General features: G+C 57.5%; 2 protein-coding genes across 4 annotated transcripts in view; both read right to left on the bottom strand.

Annotated features, from left to right (window-relative positions):
• Window positions 1-1304: 1304 nt before the first annotated feature.
• ELF3 (E74 like ETS transcription factor 3) lies at window positions 1305-6578 on the bottom strand. 2 transcript variants are annotated; one of them, XM_027789884.2, is made up of 9 exons: window positions 6368-6578; window positions 5434-5549; window positions 4537-4758; window positions 4196-4282; window positions 3983-4102; window positions 3683-3772; window positions 2927-3043; window positions 2548-2743; window positions 1305-2401 (listed from the first exon to the last, which is right to left on the bottom strand). In XM_027789884.2, the coding sequence occupies exons 2-9, from the start codon at window positions 5543-5545 to the stop codon at window positions 2281-2283; spliced, it is 1065 nt and encodes a 354-aa protein (XP_027645685.1). In that variant the 5' UTR covers window positions 5546-5549; window positions 6368-6578; the 3' UTR covers window positions 1305-2280. The 2 variants fall into 2 exon arrangements, with proteins under 2 accessions (XP_027645685.1, XP_005239642.1); XM_005239585.3 differs by having other exon boundaries at window positions 5434-5602; window positions 6368-6577.
• Window positions 6579-10458: 3880 nt separating this feature from the next.
• Window positions 10459-20932, bottom strand: part of KIF21B (kinesin family member 21B) — a 44162-nt gene continuing 33688 nt past the window's right edge. For both annotated transcript variants that reach the window (XM_055819864.1, XM_055819863.1), the window contains 7 exons: window positions 20688-20824; window positions 20205-20385; window positions 19157-19321; window positions 18507-18624; window positions 17607-17777; window positions 16924-17123; window positions 10459-15598 (listed from right to left, as the gene is read on the bottom strand). In XM_055819864.1, the coding sequence (XP_055675839.1) occupies window positions 15544-15598; window positions 16924-17123; window positions 17607-17777; window positions 18507-18624; window positions 19157-19321; window positions 20205-20385; window positions 20688-20824 (1027 nt within the window). In that variant the 3' untranslated portion in view covers window positions 10459-15543. The remainder of the gene's footprint in view (window positions 15599-16923; window positions 17124-17606; window positions 17778-18506; window positions 18625-19156; window positions 19322-20204; window positions 20386-20687; window positions 20825-20932) is intronic.

Here is a 20932-nt window from a genome sequence, read left to right as displayed (position 1 = left end):
CTCTTGCAAGTGTGTGATAGGTGTTTTTTAACTGTACCGTGTCTCCAGCAGTAATGAAGGACAGTCAGGAAACAATGGCTGGGTTCTCCTGCCAAAAAGGCATCTCAGGCTTTGCAAGGCACCCTTACTGCCTAGGGGCATCCCAAAAGCTCCCCCACCCCTGCACTGGTGGGCTGGCTCCCCTCAGTCACTCCAGGCATGGGCTGGAACCATTCAGAAAGATGTGGCATTGCTTTTGCCAGCACATCACAGACCTATTCAAGCTCCAAGCTCAGAGGAGGGGTCCCAGGGCCTTTCCCATGGGAGTGAACAGGAGCTGAGCAGTGCTAGCCCCTGCATGCCTACATTCGGCAGGGTGTACACCAGCACACGATTAGGGGTGGTAACAAGTCCCTCTGGTACCCAGCTATATTCAGAAAGACTCGTCATGAAATACAAGCAATGCATGCCAACTGGGAGTGATGTGTGGACCACTGTTTGCCAAGCTTGTGGTAGAAACATATCTGAGAGCCTGCTTGGCCTTCATCCCCATGAATTCCTTCTTGCTGCCCCACAGACATAACTTCTGGGTCAGAGAGGTCCTCCCAGCACCCCCAGGACACCCTCTCTGCCTCCTCACAGTTGGGCTAGCTGGGGAAGATTGCTGTGGCCACTGAGCAAGAAGGGGAAGATGATGTGTTTGGGCTGTTCACACTGCCAGGCTTTAGCAGTTCCCCACTCCTGAAGATGTGGTCCTTGAGAGGCATCCAGGCCCTAGGAGAGGTTGCAAATAGCCAGACTGGAAGACAGGCAAGCTTTAAACATATTTTTGTGCCTGTGCTTCTCCTTGATGCACCTTCACATCTCAGAAGAGAGCACAGGCCAGAGACAGGCTGGAAGTCCTCTTGTGTGGACTTGTGAAGTCCATCTTAATGTGGAGGTAGCTGAGAAGAGACCTCCCCACCAGACCACCCAGGAATTTACTTCGCAAACTGCGACTGGCAAACTCCAGCTTGGAGCCAGTGCTCCGTGAAAGCCCTTATGCAAAGGTGAGTGCCAGGGCTGAATTTCTGGAGGGTTCTTAGTAGGGTCAGGGAGTAAGTATAAGATGCCCTTGCACGGCTAGCTTTGAGACAAGGCCTCCAGATCTCACTCCCACCCACCTAGGGACAAGCAGCCCACCTCATCCCAAGGAAGACCTTGTGTCAAGATGACCAGGCAAGCCCAGTCCACAGCAGGCAGGGTTCATGCAGTGGGACATCCCAGGTAACATGAGTCTGGTCCCCACCAGGTCTTTAAGAAAAACACGAAAAATGACAAGGAGGTACAAAAACACCAACCAAACAACAGTTTATTCCTCTTATGCTCCCATTCAAAAAGGAGGAAACCACATGCACCTGGCTGGGTGCCTGGCTGGGATGGCATCCTCCTCCTGTGGCTGACACAGAGCCAGTCTGTGCCCCATGACATCGCTTCAGTCCAGCTGAGCTCCACCGCCTGCCACAAGGCACGTGTATGCCCTACAATGCACACTCTCACACGGGAACATCTTACTCATGAAAAAATATATCTGTACATTCATTCTGTACTTTTTTTTTTTGGTCTTACATAAATTAGAAGCTACTTTTGGGGAAAAGACCTGTCTCTAGATACCGGTAGCCAGGTTGAAGATGCAGACTGGCCCTGCTGTCCCAAGTCCTCTCCCCTATGGGGGCTCTCCAGGGCCAGATGAAGCTCCACAGTGTTCCCATCTTCTCTCAGCAGGTGCCACAGTGAGAAGCTGCTGCACAGCAGGGGGCTCATTTATCCCACGCAGAGCAAACGGGACAGTGGCCATCTTCTGCACAAGCAGTGATGAGGGAGGACTCCACAGCTGGGACAAGGTCTGTCTGATCACAGGCGAGATGGTGGCGCTGCCCCTCTGCCCAGGCAGGTGGTGGGTGACAGCAGGAGACCTGCTGGCCTCTCATGGTGGTGCCAGCTGCCACTTGAACTTCTCTTCCCCTTTGCATTTGTCCAGGCTTTGAAACAGCCAAAGTTACTGTGACTCCAGTCGGAGGTACAAATCCAGTGAGGGAAATAACGGTTTGCAATAACCTACTGGAGCCAAAATATTAGCTTTAAAGATCTCAGTGCCAGCAGTCACCAGCACGCACGAGTGTGCCCATGCAAGGGTTGGAGTTTCACACACTGCTCGGGGCAGCGTCTTCCAGATACAGCTTCAGGCAAAGTTTCCTGCCAAGGAGCCCAGCTCAGGGCTGGCCCTGAGGGGCATGTCAGACCCCAGCTCGTCCAGGACTCCTACAGCTCCTTGTTCCTGTTGAGCACCTCCTCCTCCTTCCAGCCGCTGGAGTTCTTCCCAAACTTGTACACCAGCCGTCGCCCATCAACTCGCTCCAGGATCTCTCGTTTGTAGTAATATCTGGAGAAGAAGAGAAGGTGGAATCAGAGCTCTGGATGCAGCCCTGCATGCGGGGGAGCTGCTGTGGGGGATCAAGGCTGAGCCCCAGTGGGTCTGACCCAGCCCTGTGAGGGAGGTCCTCCCTGGGGAGAGGCGAGGGCACTCACCGCATGGCTCTGCTCAGCTTCTCATAGGTCATGCTGCTGTTTTTCTTCTTCTGGCCCCAGAGCTGAGCCACTGCTTCTGAGCGCAGGAACTTGAAGACGCCCTCCCGCCGGTCCTCCCACTTCATCAGCCCCTCATTCAGCTCGGGGTGGATCAGGATGTCCCGGATAAACTCCCACAGGTGGGTACCTCTTGGGGCTGGAAGAGGAAAGCAAGCTGAAGAGGAGGGAAGATCCTGTGGGTCCCTGCACTTCAGATCTCCCTAAACATTCCTGCCAAGGGGCATGGCCAGTGGACATGGCCCACCCTTCCATCTCCCCCCCCCCATGAAGCCAAGCTGGGGGAGGCAGTCCAAGCTCCCAGGCTGGATGGTCCACGTACAGTGCTTGCTCTTCCGGCTCTCCAGGCAGTCTCTGCTCTCCTTGCTGATTTTTCGGGGCCGTCCCCGTTTCCGCTTGCCGTGTTTGCTGTCCCCTTTCTTGCTCCCCGCAAAGCCATCTGTGCACATAGACAGGGAGACACATGAAGCCTGCTGGGTTGCAGCTGCCCCCTCCCTGGGCACAGAGATGTCCTCTCAGGAGCAAAAGCGCAGGGGAGAGCTGGTTGGGGATGGGGTAGGGGTCAGGGGCTGCACCCTCTTTTCAGACCTGGGTACCAGGGAATTGCACCCCTGAGAGCAAGGTCTACCCATTCCCTCCAGCTTCATCCCACTCTCATCCATGTCACCATGCTTAGGGCAGCAAGCTGATAATTCCCCAAACCTTACTGCTTCCTTGCATCCTCAGTATTCCCAGTATCATCACCAGCTGGGATCAATACTGAACATAGCTTTCAGTGCCCAGGATCTTTGGCCGCAGCCTTCACCCAGCTGCCACCACCTTCTCCTTCCCACCAAGCTCACTGCTGCCCTGGCAATCCCAGCTCTGCCCCAGAGCCTGCACCATCACCACGCTAAATGGGGAGAAACAGACCCAGGGCACACAGAAAACCAGCCCCCTCCCTCCTTCCCCATGTGAGGATGGATGTTCAGGTATTGTCCCTAAATCATTGTCAGATGGGATATACTCTGCAGCTGCTGGAAGTGCCCAGGAGCAAGTCCTTCTCCCCCAGCTACTGGCAGGAAGCAAAAAAAATCACCGTCAGGGAAGAGCTTTGCTTCCATGGGGTCAAGGTCAAGGTCACTTCCACCGGAGTCCTGGGAGTTGGGGCTGTGGGACATCACAGGCCCTGAGAGGCAAAGGGACAGGGCTCATTCAGACTGCCAGCTGCTGGCATGTGGTGATGCTTCCTCCCGTCCCTCCCGTCTCCCCTCCACCCCAGGCCCCTGCAAGCAGCCTGGTGCAAGACCCAAACCTGCCCTTGGCAGTGGGGCAGTTGCCCACTGACCTCCCAGAGCAGCACAAGTGAAGGGAGCTTTTCACTGGGCAAGACACTGACCTGAGACATCGGAGCTGCCTGGGGACATGGCACCAGGCAAGCAGGTGAAGTCTGTGGATAGGAAAGGGTTTGTGGGCTTCATGTCCTCCAGTGAGTCCTTGTCACAGGGATTTCCCAGCTCTGGAAGGGGCAAAGAAGGGAAGCAGGGGTTAGCCCTGCCTGCATCAGCATGTGGTCCCTGGGGAAAAGGCTTGGCTGGGGTCCCTCTCCTACCCAGGTGGCTGGAGTCCAGGAAGGTTTCTTGGGAAGTTGCACCCTCTTTTTCCAGCAAATCAATGATCCAGTTCAACTCGTCGGAGGCTGCAGGAGTGGGAGGACTGGGATTAGTGATGCCTATTTGGTGGAAAGAACAGTGCCTAACTGGAAGCTGAGCCCACCCAGCCCTGCCTGGACTCTGTTTTGTGCCCCCATGTCCGCCCACACAGCCTCCCCAGTGCAACCTCCTCCAGGCAGCCCTCTGCAGTGCCTGGGAAGCAGGGGGTCCTGGGCTGGTAGGGGGGTCTCAGGCTTCAGCCTGACAGGCCTGGGGACAAAGGGGACATTGGGACACTCACTGATCTCATGCAGGCGGTCATACAGCTCGTCCCCCAGGGGCCCAAAGATGAGGCGCATCTGGTCCCTGGTGCAGTGGCAGAGCGCGTGCCCATCCATGTTGCAGCAGGAGAAGTCTATGGAGCTGGCGTCGTACTTGTTCTTCTCCACATGGTAGCTGATCCACTCTAGCACCTGCACCTTGGTCCAGAAGTACGGGAGCTCACTGAACCACTCTGGCTTGTCTGCAAAGGATGGAGAGCGGCGCTCAGGGGCAGGGTGGCCATGCCAGCACTGCGTGCCATGCACAAGCTGCCAGCTGCAGTTGGGCACTGGGTCTGGTTCCATGGTGATCACGTGGAGCACAGCAGGCCCTGCACTTGGAGGGTTGTGGGACTAGCAGGTGCCTGCTCCCAGGTTACCTCGCTCTGCCCTGCTCCTGTCCTGGGGGACAGCAACAACCTGATGCTTCCTGCAGTGTTGGTTTTGGTGCCATTTGTCCCATCTATGCTGGAATCTGCCCTGCTCTGCTGGTATGTTTGCTGTACCTCCCCCAGGACCAATGACAGTCCCACCGGCAGAGTGGGACCTCTGTCACCGAGACTGTACTTCCAAACTGCTCTTCTGGTGAACACTGGCAGCCCATCCCCTGGGATGTGCTGGAGAAGCAGGGCAATGGTTCCCTCATCCCCCATATGCACCTGATGTGCTGCAAGCAGCCATGCCTTATGCCACCCAGGGTCTGCTACAGCAACCTTTTAGCCATCACACTCATGGGGAAACCGAGGGATGGTGGAAGCTGTTGACCTGCTGGAGTGGGACAAGGACCTTGCAATGCTCGCTCAAGCTAGGTGAACTGCCTCACTGGTGCCTTGTGGGACGGCTGCCCTGTGCAGCCACCACCGCTCCCCCAGTCCTACCTGTGGTCTGTGCCAGGGGCTGGCTGGCAGGGAGGCTCAGCCCCAGGGTGCTGTCATCTCCAGGGTGTCCCAGCATGTCCAAGGCTGGCTGTACCTCATCCGGCTGGTACATGGCACTGATGTAGTTAGAGAAGATGTTGCTGATCTCACAAGATCCTGCCATGAAGCTCTGTGCCGAGAGATGACAGTGAGCCCCGATCCCCGTGGAAGTGGGGGGACCTGAGCCCGCAGCACCCACAGCACCCTCAGGGCCAGGCTGGGTGAGGCTGGGCTCTCCCTCCCTCCACCCGCTGTCACCTCTCAGGTCACTTCTGCAGAAACACCTGCCCAGCACCCGCCAGCCAGGGCTGGGGCCTGACTCACCACCGCCCTGGGACCGAGGGAGTCTGAGCCAGAGCAAACAGGGCACATGGTGTCACCGTGCTCGCAGAAGAGCCCCGTCTCCAGCAGCCTGGCCTCACCAGACCCACTGGCAGCCAGCACAAAGGGACAGCAAGCAGGTGGTTCGCAGAGAATGGTGTTGGACAGCCCCTCCGTGGGGGTGGGCGTTGCAGCGCACTCAGCTGCTGAGCGCTCCCCCAGCCCCCCGGCACAACAGCTCTGGAGCCGGCAGCTTCAGTCCTCTCAGCCCGTTGCAAGAAGCACATCCCAGTAACTGCAGCCAGGAGGGGACCAAGCCCCGGCCCAGCCCTCGTGGAAGAGCCAAATCTTGCTGTTCGTTTGACAAAACCTGGAGGCCAATTAGAGGGCCCCTCCAAACTGCCGTCTCACTGCTCCCCCCGAAAGGGCTGGCCACTGCGGTGGGAGAACAGGTGTGCAGCGAGAAAGACCAAGCGCATCCCCTGGCGAGAGCGAAGATGCACAGGGAGGAGAGCAAAGCAGCCATCCCGGGCTGGGGGACATCAACAGGCCCCGGACGAAAAAGCTTTGGTACCTTCTGCGATGGCAACGATGGCAATCCTGCGAGCGGCAGCTAATCCAGAGAGCAGCGAGGGGAGACGCAGCCGCTAGCCACTCTCATGGGCCAGGGAGGCTGGTGCCGATGGGCAAGCCCTGCCCGCCTCGGTCTTTTATAGCTCGGGCGCGTAACGCGATCTGGCGGCCCGAGGGGAATTCCAGCCTGAAACGTTCGTGCTCCCAGATCCAGGTGATTTGCATAACATGAACCACCGGGTCCCAGCCCAGCGCTGCCTTGCCGGGAAATCTGGGTTGGCCAGTTTAATCATTGTCAGAGCCCTTGCCCTGCCGGTGCCCAGAGTTTCACCCACACTGCCTTTGCGGGGTGTTTTCTTTGCCGGCATTTGCCCGGCTCGTGTTTGTTTGCTCACAGCAGCAGGTTCACTGGGCTCCCACTGCCAAGCAAACACACCCAGCAGGGCTGGAGTGCGCCCTGGGGGCTGCACGCCCCTCCCTGGGGCTCTGCCCCCAGCAAAGAGGCCAGGAATGCCACCCTGGGTGCCCACCCAGCTGTGTGGCATCCCCCTGCTCAGGCGGGCAGCCCAGCCCTCCCCTCCCCTCCCCCTCTCACTGAGCAGCAGCTTGCATGGGTGCCTTGGCTCCATTAGGAGCACATGCTTGGCTGCTCCCTGGTCTGGCAACAGGCACAGCTTCCCCCAAAGAGGGAGGAAGGACCTAGTAACCCTCAGATGGGGTGGGTGGTCTGCATGGGGGTGGAGCAGACACCAGGCAGGTGCCCGAAGGTTGCTACTCTCTCTGTTAGGATGGGTTGGGTTTTGCCTGGGGGGTGGTTTGGAACAGGCTGCAGAGCTGTGACAGCCCATTCCCTGCCCTTTCACAAGCCCCTGGCACAGGCAGACACATGCACTCACCGGAGGCCCATGCCAAGGGGCAAGGCAGGGTTGTGGGATGCATTTGTGGCTTTACCTTCTGGTGGCTCTTGCCCCTCTGGCTCTTGGGCAGGGGTACTTGGGACCCTGTCTGGATATGTTCATGCTGGTTTTAGCCCTGTGCTGGCAAAGGAGCTCCTGGCCAGTCTAAGCCAACAACTCGGCACCCATTTCCCTGGTGCTGGTACTTTGTCGAGCCAGCTATATCCGTGCCACACATGGACTGGTGCAAACCCAGGGCACTGTGTGAGCAGGGCAGACCCTGGCATCACACAGCCACTTCTAGGTCATTGTCACCTCAAACTGGCACTTGGCAGCAAACCAACTCACGTGACAATGTGGTGACAGACTCACAAACATGGATGCTCTACTTCAGCCCATGGACCAAGAAGGGCAGAGTGGCTGTGTGCCCCATCTCCCTTGTCACCTCACCCTGGCCTGTCATGCTGTGCTGTGGCCCCCAGGGCAGACAGGGCCAGCAGGCACCAGGTCATGCTAGCTGATCACCTGCCCCAGCTTCATTCCTCCATGGCACAGTCATGAGGCTGGGTGCTGCCAGGCCCTTTTAGTTCCTAGGCACAGGGATATCCCCACACCTGGACCATTGCTGCTGTGGGGCAAGCCAAGACCACTGGGGAAAAGTACCATTGCTGGACACACACAGAGCCTTAAGCTTGCCTTTAGCTGGGACCTGAGCCAGGGCTCCACTATGCCCAGGGACCTGGCTGCCTAGCTAGGCTTCCGGTGCTTGTGGTTAGAAACCTGCCCCTGGGGAAGCTTTTTCCACCCATTGCTGAAATGCAGATGTCTCTGGAGTAGAGTGGGACATGACAGCTCTATGCTGTGACCTAGGCCACAGGCCAAGGGAAGATGAGGATGGCATGTAACATTTAGGAATCTCCTGCCCAAATCCTGCCCAGACCACCCATGGCTCTCCCCCCATCCTGGAGGATCTGATCGGATGCCTGATGGGGCTTTCTGGCATGAACCACATTGAGTATCCCCTTTCCCAGATCTCCTTTCTCTGCAAACTCACAGCAGATCCTGGGGAGGCACAGTGGTCAGTCCATGCACCAGGGCTACGCCATTGGTGGGAGGGGTGCCCTCAGTGGGTGACACTCCCCAGCCCCTTACATGTGCCTGACATACTGGGAGCCCTCTGGATCCTCCTGGGGCCCAGCCTTCCCCCCTTCCTTCCTCTTGTATTTGGGAGCCAGAAGGCCAGTGGGCCTGAGCAATTCTCCTCAACACCCTGCAGGCACCATTTGGCTTTAACTGATCTGGAGAAATGGCCTTTCTGCCCATCTGCCTGACCAATGTGCCACAACCCAGGCCCTGTAATGGACTGTGGGGAGGAGATCACAGTGGGGGACACTCCCTGGAGATGCTGAGACACTGTGCCGGGAGCATGGGAGAGCATAAGCCTCTCCCAGGGCATCCCCATGCCCTCCCCAGAGCTACAGGGCAGCAGCAAGCTGCTGGATGGTGCCCAAAGGACCCTCTGCTGTTGAGGCACAGTCATGGCACTGATGGGTTCAGGGCAACTCCTCCTTGATCCTTAGGATGGGTGGCAGAGGGCTGCCACAATCTCATCGACAGAGCCGGCGGCTCCCAGGAAATGTGCCCCTGCTCTCCCCTTGCTACTGGTCCGAGCTCCCAGGGCACCTTCAGGCATATGGGGAGCATGGCACAGAGTGCTGCCATCACAGGCTTGGTGTCTTACTGCAGTGAGAAAAAGGTGGCCGTGAGTTTGGAGCGAGCTGGTGACACAAGGGCTAGCAAGAAAAAGTGTCTTTGGTGCAGTGAGTGGCTGGGACACCAGGTGGGGGGGGGTGGGGGGGGGATGCTGCTGAATTCACCTGTCCTGCCAGGAGTAATTTGGCCCACATTCATCGCCCCACAGATCCTGTTTGTGCTGGCAGCGACATGGTGTGGCTGTCGGTATGGAGGCTTACACGGAAATAAGCCATGACACAGGCTGAGGGTGACACGGGACACGGTGCTGGGGACTGGTATGGCTCTGGGCACCACCAGCCCTCACGGTTACAGCCAGATGGGCCAGTCTCAGGACTGGCTCTCCGCTCCTGGGACAAGCACTTCAAGGTGTGTTTTGAGCCCATGGCCGGGAGGCCGCCCAGCTCTCACCCTGTGGCAGCACAGCAGGCTGTGGGGTGCCCCACGCGTGGAGCAGGGTGTGTGCTGGGAGGAACCGCATCCGGGGTGGTCTGTGCGGGCACAGCCCATGGCTGGCAGCTCCCTGCTCAGCTGCTCTGTCCGACCAGTTTAACCAGTGCTGGCTGGCTGGGAAAGAGAAAGTGGAGGCTGCTGGGGCTGGGGCTGAGGCCCCGCCTTGCGGGTTGGGGTACGGCTCGCTGCCCCCCTCCCCGCCCTGCAGCTGGGGCTGGGGCAGGTTGGCTGCCCATCGTCTTGGGGGACGCAGGCTGGTGCCGGCATCAGTCGCCTCTAGGCGCCCGGCGGGCACCACGCGCTGGCACCACGGTCTCGTCGTTCCCGCCCCCCGCCCTACATCCCCCACCCCAGCATCCCTGCCCGGCCCCCCGGGGGGGGCACTGCAGCCCCCAGCCCCAGCAGCTCCGCCGAGCGCCGGGGCCGCGGTCCCGCAGCCGGGGCTGCCACCTGCCGGCGGCCCGGCCCGCTCCCCAGCAGCGCGCCCCTGCTCTCCCGACCCCCGGCCCCGGCAGAGCCGGCTGCCCCGAGGGGGTGCGAGCGGGCAGGGGGTCGGCAGCCACCGCGGGCGGGGGGCACCCGGACCCCTGCTCGCAGCTCCCCCCCCGCAGCCCCGGGGCGCTGCCAGCCTGGGGACCTGGGGGCCGCCGGCCGGCGGTGCGGTGCCGCGGGGCTGCCCACCCCTCTGGCCTGGGACGGCCCGGTTGGACCTTTCTGGCTCCGCGCCAGGCGAGGGGGCCAGAGCCAGCCCGGCTGGGCCGGCATTGCCTCTGCCTCAGCCCCGTCAGTTTCCCCCAGCGCAATACCCTGTCCGCCCGAGGACTCGGCGCCTGTAAGGATGCAAGTTACCTTGCAACACACCGCAGGTAGGGCCGGAAGGGCTGCGGCCGCATCAGTTCACCCAGTCTGTCCCCCAGCCCCTTTGCCAGATGCACCAGGATGGGCACAGGCAGTTCCTGGCTGTGTTCTCTTCAAAGTCATCACTCCTGAATCACTTCATCTCAGTATATTTTATTCATGAAGACAAAAACGCAAGGAACAAACACAGCCATTGAAAAAACATGTACAGCTTGAGACCAAAATAACTTACACTATTTACAGGAACACATCGAGGTATAAAATATATGTACATGCCTTGTTCTCTAACAAATTCAAACCAGTGGGCTGGGCTGCATTACCCAGCAGAGGGGAAAAAAAAAAAAGCCTTCACAAGAGATGGCCTCTAGAAAACAACTCTGACCAAGAAAAGGCACCCGCTATTTGCAATACTTGTGCAGCAGCAAGAGGTGATGGAGCAGGCAACATAGTGCTGCAGCTGCCCAAGCCCTGCCGCAGGGCTGGACCTGAAGGTACTGGGTGGTCCCAGGACACGGGGGATGTGGAACAGCTGGCAGGTGCCAGGGACAGAGCTGTTACAGATGAGGGGACAAGCTCCTGGGAGCAGGAGGAAGGCGCAGGGCTGTGCTTTTCTGGGGGCAAGGCCCAGGAGGCCAGGCCAGGGCCTGGCAGGGTTGGGGCTGTACAGGGCTCCCTCCCAGTTACAGCTGGAGCTTGATACAGCAGATGGAGGGGCCAGGGCCAGGAGTTCCCTTCCCCCCACCAGAAAGGTGCAGGGGGCTCAGGGAGGGGGTGTAGCCTGCAGGACAGAGCAAAGCAGTGAGCTTGCTGAAAAGCAAGTGGGAGCCCTGTGCTCTGCAGGCATTGTACTTGGACCCCATCCAGCATGGGACAGGGGAAGGACAGGGATAGGGACAGCAGGAGAGCACCCTGGAGAGCAGGCACTGGTTCTGCAGTATCAAGGCAGGAGGCAGCGTCTGAGACCCCAAAGCATCTGTGCTCAGAGGTGCTGGGGAGGAACAACACACCTGGGGGGACAGGACCCTGATGCTCCAGCTCCTTGCAGGCGGCCAGACTGAGAGATGCACCACCAGCCTGTCCTTTTCTGCCGTAAGAGCTGTGGGTGCCAGGGAGGGGGCACTGTCCAGGCTTCCTGGGAGGGCTCACAGTGGTTTGAGGGCCCAGTGCTTTTGGACTTCTGAGTCATCTCCACCCACTGTGTGCAAAGCTTAACTCTGGGGCAGCACCTACACCCTCAGCAAAGGCTGGAGCTGGCCCTTTGTGCTGGAGGGAAGAGACCCATAGAGCAAGAGTTAGGGCCCAGGGAAAAAAGCATCACCCAGCAATTTGAGGAAAGAAAGGACAGACCTCCCTGGACTGCAGGCATCATAACACCCTCAACACAAATCAAAGTACTCAAGGGCAAAGGAAAGCGAGGCGCACAGTGCAAAGGCAGCTCCAAACTGTTCCTGCAATAGACAGGCTGGTAGAGAGACTCAGAAACTACAAGATGGACTTCAGCTATGCAAGCAGTGCAAGCCCCGAGACCCAGGGGAGCACCCCAGCACAGTGCAAAAGGATGAAACAGCTCACTTGCTTCCTCCAGTAAAAAAACAGCCCTCCCCCTAGGCCCACCTCTACTTTTGTTGTCCAAGCCCATGGCCCCAATCTGAGTTCTGAAGGACCAGAGTCCAAGGGGCCACCTTTGCTAGACCACCTGCACGTTGGGACCTTGTGCTTTAGTGTTTGGGGTAACTCCCCCCCCCCCCCCCTCAACTGACTGTAGCTCAGAGCTGCAAGCCCCTTCCCAAACTCCATTGTGCAAGAGGAATGGGGTACAGCCCTGTGTTGGCTCCCCAGCTCGGACTAGAGGGTAACCTGAGGACTCCAGGGCTACCCTAGTTTATGTTCAGTGCCTGGAACAGAACCTAGATTCAACTGTGTTTTGGGAGTGAAAAAAATCAAACATCACAACATGAGTCAGCTTCTCTCACAGATTGCCTCCACCCTGCCCACGGACTTTTACAGCACCAGTTCCCTGCTGCTCGAGGCTACCACCAAATTACAGCAGGCTCTGGAAAATGGGGACTAGGACCAGCCCATTCCAGCAGTGTGCTTCGCATGGACAAGAAGGGCTTCACTGCACCTGCAGGGAGTATCTGTGAGAGCAGAGGCAGGAATACAGGCTGAGCTGAGCCTTTCAGAAGTCCCTTTCCATGCTTCAAAGGGACAAGAGGGACCAGTTCCAGGCTGCAAATCAACCCAATAACTAACAGCAACGATGCCAAGCATCCCATGAGCAACAGGAACAAAATCTCAGTGTTGCAATTCAGCTGGGGGATCCCACTGCAAAAGTGAAAGCTGTGAGCACAGTGGGGAGGAGGATGCTGGTCCTTCTGCGCTGCCCAGGAGGAGGCAGGGAGAGGGACAGGAGGCATGGCTCAGACATACAGCGAGGTGGGAGTGAGCCCACACGTCCCCAGGATGAATTCAAGTGTTAAAACCATAACAATAACAGTAATTAAGATAAAAAGGTAACATCACAAACTCTCCACCCCATCTCCAAAATGAAACCCAATGACGAGAGCACCCAGCTTGCACCGTTGCTCTCCTCCATAGGAAATATCAACCCACACAGATAGTAAGAAAGACACACACACCACCCCCACCCACCACCCCTATGTGATCAGTCACCCCTCGCTTCAAAGACCTCCCTCTCCTAGGGGGAGCACCCAGCTCTCTCCACTTGCAGGCTGTGAAAGGCTTGAAGCCCCTGCAACACACTGCTGGATGTAGCAGCAAGGTGGATGCTCAGCATCATCCAGGATTGGCCACTCAGCTCTAGGAAACGAAGCAGGCACTTGCAGCCTACACACAGGAAGAAACTGGTGGCGAAAGCCAAGGCAGTCTGACCCCAAGTCCCCCAAGAGCAGGTCCCTTCACCAACTTGAGAAGGGACCAGGGAGAAGTCATGCACTGGCAGATCTTGGTGCAGACGCCGATGCACATGGTACGTCTGTCTAGACAGTCAAACACACACAGGCCCCTATCCTGCCCCTGCCTCCAGCCAAGCAAAGGTTAAACTGGCTGAGGAACGAGCCGGGAAACCCTCTTCAAGACAGGTTTGGAGGGTAACACCTCCACCCCCCCCAACTGTGCATGACTTTGATGGCCATGGTGCCCTGTGCATTTCTGTTTGCCCCATCCAGACCAGCAAAGCGCACAGCCCAGAGCTGCTGGCACTAACACCACTTCTCCTCCAGCTGCAGCAGGAGGGGTCTTTGCCTCAACAGAGCTGCTGGTCCCATGCTGTGCAGGGTCAGCTGATCACAAGGGACCAGTCACTGTCCTGGGCAGGGTCACAGCCACACACGCCATCACACTCTCCTCCAAGGCAAGCCAGTAGGATGCGTGTGTCCATGTCCATCTGTCCATCCATCTCCCCAGCTGTGTCACATCCCTGTCGTTCAGTGTCATCCCCCCCTCCCCCTTCAAATCAATAGACATGAACCTGTCTTTCAGGATGCAGAGGAATTTCCACACTCCACCGAGAATAGTTTTAACAAGGGCTGGTGGCAAATGATCTGGGGCTAGTACACAAGTTACCATGGTTAGAGAAAGCAGAGGGAAAACAGTCTGTGCTTTATGGGGCAGGTCCTGGAGCCCCTGGCCTCCAAGATCGCAGTTCAGTGCTTGTGGGACCATGTGGAAAAATCCTTAAATGAGTTCAAATGCTGCTTCTTCTGTGACAGAGGGGAAGCAAGAGCATGTGAGGCAAAAGCACCGATCCTGGGGTCTCCTTGGCCATCCCATGAGAAGCCCTGCCTAGCCCAGGGCAGCACAAAGCAGGGGCTGGTCCAGCGAGCTACAGGAGAGATGGAGAAAAGCTCTAGTGTGAGACCTTGAACAGGAGGAGAGGGAGGAGGGAGCCTGGAGAAGCTGCATCCTTGGGGAAACACTCCTGGATGGAGCCTCCAGCCTTTCATGGAGATTAGACTGTGCAAGATCATCCACTGCAGGATTGTCCTTCAGGCATGGGGTCAATCAGGGAACTTGTGTAAGACCAGTGTGTGCAACCCCTTCCTCACCCTGCCCCTGGCACAGCTGGCTCCAACCTGGCCCATCCTCCAGCTGCTCCACACCTCGCTGGGCCCTCTCTGGCTCCCAGATCCATGGGGGCTGATGGGCCAAAACTGAGCTATCCCCCTCCCAGGTAAAGAGCTGAAAGCAGCCTGGGGGAAGGATTTACAACTTCCAGCTCCCAGTAACGGCAAAATGAGATGGGCCACAGGGGTGGGGGTGACAAATCCAGCCTTGGCTTCTTTGTTCTGTAACCTCTGTTCTTGCTTCATTTCTCCATCTCAAGGGGTTAACGTGCTGCAGGAATCCACCACAAAACCCCTGCTGAGGGACAAGGTGTCACGAGCAGGACTAAGCATCCCTTCCCCACTGCAAAGCAGGGTGGGCACACGGGAAAGAGCTCAAGAGCCATGGGTCAGCTGACTTTATGACTGGAGTTTGAAGAATGTCGAAGGGAATTGCAGTAGGTTTGTCTGGACGTTGCCTGATGGAGATCCTCCCAGGCTGGCCACGCCTGCGGAGCTGGGACATGGCAAAGGAGCTCAGAGGTGCACACCTCCAGCTGCTGGGGACAGGTAGACAGAGGATGGGCAATGATGGGACTACCTGGAAATCCTTCTGCAGACCCCCCACAGCAGAGAGGCTGTCCCACAAGTAACATCTCCCGAGAAGCAGCCTCTCTATGCTGTGGTCCTGGCCAGCAGACACCAAATGTCCTCGTGGCTGTGGAGAAAGACTGCAGGAATCAGCCCAGGAGCCAGCAGGGACAGGAGCAGCACATCACGGCGAAGGCCACGTGAGTGCATGGTGGCAGGAGGGAACCGGATGTCTCTGAGAAGGAGCCAAGGGAGCTCTGAGCCCCACAAGTCCCAGCAGGCATTACAGCAGGGTAGGTAAGAAGACAGATGAAGGATTGCCTGGTCACTGGAAAACCATCAAGAAACCTCAGCAGGAGGGAAGGTGGAGCTGACAGTGTCCCACAGAGCTGCCTCCTCACAGGAGCTGACAGTGCTTACAGTACCAGATGGGACATGGTCCACCCCGTTGGGTCAGGCACAAAGAAATCCCTATCCCCGGCTGAGCTCCTGTAGATGACCAGGTCTCGACAGCAAGGGAGAGGTACCCTGACCTGTCATGTCTTCCAGTCTTCTTGCAGTTCCTAGTTTGACCCCACGGGTAACCGCCTTCCACTCCAGAGCTTCACTGTGAAGTCGCTGAGAAACAAAGGTGAGAGGGACAGTGTGACCCAGGGGCTCCGGAGGAGCCCTGCAGAGCTGCAGAGAGGCACTGCAAGGAGAAACGCTCCCACCCTCAGCCCATGGCAGCATGCAGCCCACAACACTTCCAGGCCCTTTTCTCTTGGCAGGAGGTTGCCCAATCCATTCTGGGGAGCAGACAGGCCCAATGGGGCTCAGCCTCCAGCTCATCCCACAGGCAGCAGATGGGGACAAAGGGAAATGGTGACCTCCAGGGCTGACCCTGACAACAGGACTCCTGCACCCCTTCAATGAGCTCTAACTGGGTCAAAGCAGTGATACCACAGGGACCTGCTGTGCTTGGACTCCCCAGGGCATAGGCTGCTTCGGGGATGGCTGCTGACTCCCGCCCCACCATCCATGCAAGGGTGCAGGCAGGCTGTGGCTTCCACGGAGTTGCCACAGTAGATGTGGATGCTTGGCAAGGGGTGAGGGGGATGGGAAAAAAAAAAAGGGCAAACCAAATCAACACAGGAGCACATGGCTGAGACAAAGGGGAAAGTCACTTCTAGCAAAGATTTATCAAGTGGGGAAAAAACGCAAAATAGTTTCATACCGTGAAGAAGCAGCTCAGACCAGAGAGAAAGAAAGAGGAGCAGAAGCAAGCAACAGAGAGAAAGACAGAGGGAGAAAGAGATGGAGAAAAAGAGAAGAGGAAAGAAAAGATGGAAGAAGAGAAAAAGAAGAGGAAAGAAAAGACGGAAGAAGAGTGCATGAGCAAGAGTCAGAAAGAGCAGGAGGGTCAAGGCAGACTAGTAGCACGGCCCTTTATGGCAAGGACGCGTCGTGGAAGGCAAGGGGTGAGCCCAGGCACGTAATTCCATAACTTTACCCGGCAGTCACTGTGGCACAGATGCGAGGTGGGGAGGTGGAGAGACAGAGAGAGACAGAGAAAAAGGAAGGGAGAAAAGGGACATGGTCGAAAAGAGGATATCAGAGTCTTGCTGCCAAAGCACTCCCCAAGAGCAGCAGAGGGTGCCCAGCCCCGGGGGAGAGGGGTCTCTGCGTGGGCGATAACCCAGGGTGTCACTGGAGCACGGGCAGGGGATGGCTGAGGGAATGACTCTTGGCACTGCAGTGGGCAGGCCGTGTCATGGGGCAGGCTGAGGTGGGCAAGATGAGATGAAGGAGTGGAGGGACTAGAAAGCTGTGAGACTCCCCCCTTCCCTCCCTCCCTGCTCCCTGTCCACTCAGCACAAACCCACCCAGGCCTGGGGTGACAGTTCAACCCAGGGGTCTCCCACCTCCCAGGGGCTCTGGGGAGCAGAAAGCCTGGGGCTCACCTGGAGGCGGTGAAGATGTGCTTTGAGTTGGTGCAGATAGCATTGATGGGGCTGTCGTGCCCTTTGATCTCCCCCACTGGGGTGAAGGTGTCCACGTTCCAAACTTTGATCATGCCTCCTCGGCAAGCACTCAGCACCATGGGACGGCCGGGGATGAAGGCCAGGGCACAGACCCAGTCTTTGTGGGCATTGGGGATTTGCTGTAGGTTCAGGCACAGAGCAGAGATCATGACCAACCTCGTCATCTGCAGCACCATCAGCAGCCTTATGCACCCACCCTGGCAGGCTCAGATCCTTACTGCCACCCCAGGGCTCATCTGGACCGTGGGGCTAGTGGTTCAAAGTTAGGAGGTCAAGGGGATGGATCCAAAAAGCCATGGCTTGATTTCTCCCCCAGGCAGGAGACAACGATCCTGTCTTGAGAGGTGAACAAAACACACAGCACTGCAACTGCTGTGTGTGGTCAGGGGGAGCTGGGCCCTACAGCACAGACTTATGGGGGCACAAAGCCACCTCACACGTGCACTGCCACATTCCCAGGAATGGGAGTGCCCTCCCTGGTTAGCTCAGTGCTGGACATTGGCACCAGTTCCCTAAACAAAGGTTCCCCCCAGTTCTCCAGCAGCAATACTCCTGTGCCCCATGTCACCCCGAGGACCTGTGCTTTATGCTCTCCTCCAGACCTGGGTAAGCTCCTGCTGCTCCAGATCCCACTTCTTTATGCCGTTGTCCCTGGAGCCGCTGAAGAGGATGTCTCCCTGGATGGCCAGGCACTCGATGCCATCGTAGTGAGGGGGCTCAAAGTTGTGAGTGGGGCCAATATTGCCCACCATGCCCTCAGTAATCTCAAACACCTGAGAGAAAAACAGTGGTGAAAGACCCCAGATGGCACTGGAAACAGCGTTGATCCTCATTTGGAAACTTGGCTATCACCCTCTAGGCTCAGCACACCCGGAGTGATGCTAGAAAGGGGAGTGGGCATTGGCCAGTGGAGGCTTTTTTGGGGCCGAGGTCTCTCCAGGCATCCTGCCACCATCAGGGGAGGTCTGCCACCAGAGAAAGACCCCATTCTGCTGTATTTTACTCATGGTGAGCCTTCACACACCTCCATGAGCCAAGCTAACAGCTTGCACCTGTCAGAAGAGCGGGATCCCACCTCCTGCATCATCTCACCATCCCTCTTCAGCTCCCCTGGTGCCCGTTCCAATTCAACCTGCTGAAACCCAGCAAAAACCTAAAAGGAAGAGGCAAGCTCCTGCTCTGCTGAAGCTGTGAACAAGCATCTGTATTGGGGAGGACAAATGAGCAGAACAGTGCAAGCTGCTGATCTGGGTCAGTCACATGCGAGTACCAGCAACAGAGCCCAGGGGATGACAGAAATGCAAATCTACTCCAAACGTGCATTTGTACTGTGGGCCAAGCAAAAGGCAAGATTTGGGGTGAGGATATAATGCAAAAACCTCTAATGCAGAGGTGAAAACAGAATCTGGGCTCAGGTCTCAGGAGCAGAGGAGAGACCTTAGGGGTTGCCAACATCTGGGCTTCCCTATGGGACACAGAGCTCTGCTCTCCAAGGAGAATACCTTGACATAGTGATCTTTGGAGCCTGTCACCACCAGGTCATGGTTGCTTGCCGTCTGGTTTACCGTGAGACACATCACAGGCCCGATGTGGCCACTCAGCTTCCCGATGGGCTGCAACCTGAGTTCAACAACATGGATCAGCCAGCCCCTTCCTGGGTGCTGAAGTTCCTCCAAGGGGCTCTCCCAGGCAGGCACACCCACAACCCTGGAGCCCTACATTAGGGGTTGTTCCCTTTTGGGAACGGCATTCTTCCTAGTGATGCCGGGGAGGAAGGCAGTCTCGAAGCCTCTGCCTACTGAGCTCAGGCTGCAGCAACAGGTCAGAAGCCCAGTGCCCATCCGGCAGGGAGGGGGGCAAGGGCAAAACCAGGGGGGTACTGCTCCTCATCCCACAGTCTTTCTCCTTCTCCTAAGCTCTGCCCAGCTCACAGACAAATCTCCCACCCCAAGTAGCTCCATTGCTGCTCATCACCCCCTTGGGTCCTTTAGGAATGGGTCCTGAAAGTCCTTATTCCAGGCAACTTCCACTGCTAAAAAGGCTTTCACTTTCCCAGGGGTAGGGGGAGGAAGTAATTTCAGGCCCCTCTGAGCAGCCAGTGTCCACTTGGCATCTGTCAGCTGTCGTGCTCACCCTAGTGCTACCCCCTCACCTGCTTAGCTCCCAGATGCGGACGGAGTTACCAGTAGCAGCGTAGAGCATGGTGCCAGTGGGGTTGAGAGCAATCTGGTTGATCTGGTGCTCCCCCTGCACACTGGTGACAGTGCGGGTGGTGGTCCCAGCACATGCATCCCCAGAGATCACCTGTCCAGAAGATCTAAGGGAGGGAGAGGTCGGGGTGGAAGATGAGCAGAGATCAGAGCCACCAAGTCCCCACTGAGGAACTGCATGGGGCTGTTGGCTCCAGGTGGGTCCCAGAAAAGCCCTGAAGTTATCACCATCTCTCTGGCCACAATGGGATCAAAAACACCTCTGACCCTGAGGCCAGTGCCCTGCTTGCAGAGGGAGCCACGGATGCCAGGTGTGAGACATGGAGCATCCTGCCCTGCTTTTCATTTGAGAGCTGCTCTTCTCTCCTCCCATTCCTCTTTGCTTCCTGCAGGAAGAACTGGCTAGTGCTGGCAGTCAGCACAGGGAAGCAGAGGTATTTGGCCTCTGCATCAAGGGAGAAGCACCTTCAGGCCAAGATATATGAGCTGAGGCTGGATAGAGAAAGGAACTCTATGCTGGAGTGAGCTGGAAACCCTGGCCTGCCATACTCTCCTAACATTTGAGTCCTGCTCCAGACCAGCAGACCACAGCTAAAGCCTGTCCCATGCTCCTTTCTGGTCCTCAAACTCCTCATAAAGACCTGAGTTTCCCACTGGAGAGCCTGCGATTTACTCTGCCATGATGCTGTTAGGGCCTGTGCCTCCTCTACAGAGCTGCTGGCTGCCTTGTCCACCCCCAGAAGTGGCCACAAATTTCTTCAAAGCTCTTTACCCTGAGTCTTTGCTGCAGGAGGTTCCCACGTGTCCCCTCAACCCAAGCTCTCTCCCAGCCTCCCTGTTCCCGAAGGATGCAGCACTGCAAACTGGCACTAAAGCAGCTGGCATTTGGCCCTGTCCTCAACCCAAGGAGGTCCTGGGACTGGCTTCTGCAGAGCCAGAGATGCCCAGAATGCCCAGGGTCCCCCACAGCTGCTCCTGCCTGTCACGTACGTGAGGGTGCGGATGCACCGGGCTGAGTCCCGGATGTCCCACACTTTGATGTACGACGTGGATACAGTGAACACCAGCCCCGTGTGGCTGCAGTACTTGATGGAAACTACGTTGTTTGGGTGACCCTTGAGGGAAGCAATTTCTTGGCCTGTCACCAGGTTCCACATTTTGCAGCTCCTGTCTGTGGGAGGAAGAACATGCCCAGGAGTGTCAGACTTCATGGGGGATGGGTGTCTCCCCGCAAGGACTTGGGGGCAGTATCCCTTCAGATCATTGCCTCCCCCTACCCACAGGACCAGAGGAAAGGAGCCAGCCAGCCCCAGCACCAGGGCAGTGCAGGGCAAGGCTCAACACCAAGGACAGGAAAGAGGCCCAGAAGGAACCATCCCCATGGTGTCTGGCACTTCATGCACTCCCTTGTGCTGACCTGCTCCCATAGCATCTGCAGGCCAGCAACTGCCCCATCCTCTGTCCATTACACACCTTTGGACCCAGTGAAAAGCAGCTCATCGGTGGCATCCAGGCAGAGCACAGGCTTGGTGTGTCCTTCTGCCACAGAGACACACTGTAGCGGGGCTGTCCGGGCATTCTTGGTGCCACCCACTGGGTTAATGATGCCCCTTGGGTGGGAAAGAAAGAACAAGCATGGTGGGGTGTGTGTGGAAAGGCACCGCGCTACACAGTCCCAGGAGCACAGGAGAGCAAGAGCTGTCTCACCCCAAGTCTGG

Source organism: Falco peregrinus, chromosome 16 (genome assembly GCF_023634155.1).
Source record: "Falco peregrinus isolate bFalPer1 chromosome 16, bFalPer1.pri, whole genome shotgun sequence".
NCBI lineage: Eukaryota > Metazoa > Chordata > Aves > Falconiformes > Falconidae > Falco > Falco peregrinus.
The sequence above is the reverse complement of the archived record's forward strand: the minus strand, read 5'-3'. Positions and strand labels throughout refer to the sequence as shown.

Excerpts from the sequence above, each read along its gene's own strand:
- ELF3 (XM_005239585.3), bottom strand. The coding sequence starts at position 5,596 with ATGGCAGGATCTTGTGAGATCAGCAACATCTTCTCTAACTACATCAGT. Across the intron at positions 4,283-4,536 it reads TGACCGCCTGCATGAGATCA|CCTCCGACGAGTTGAACTGG; the intron begins GTGAGTGTCCCA and ends CCACTCCTGCAG. Across the intron at positions 2,744-2,926 it reads GAGCCGGAAGAGCAAGCACT|CCCCAAGAGGTACCCACCTG; the intron begins GTACGTGGACCA and ends TTCCTCTTCCAG.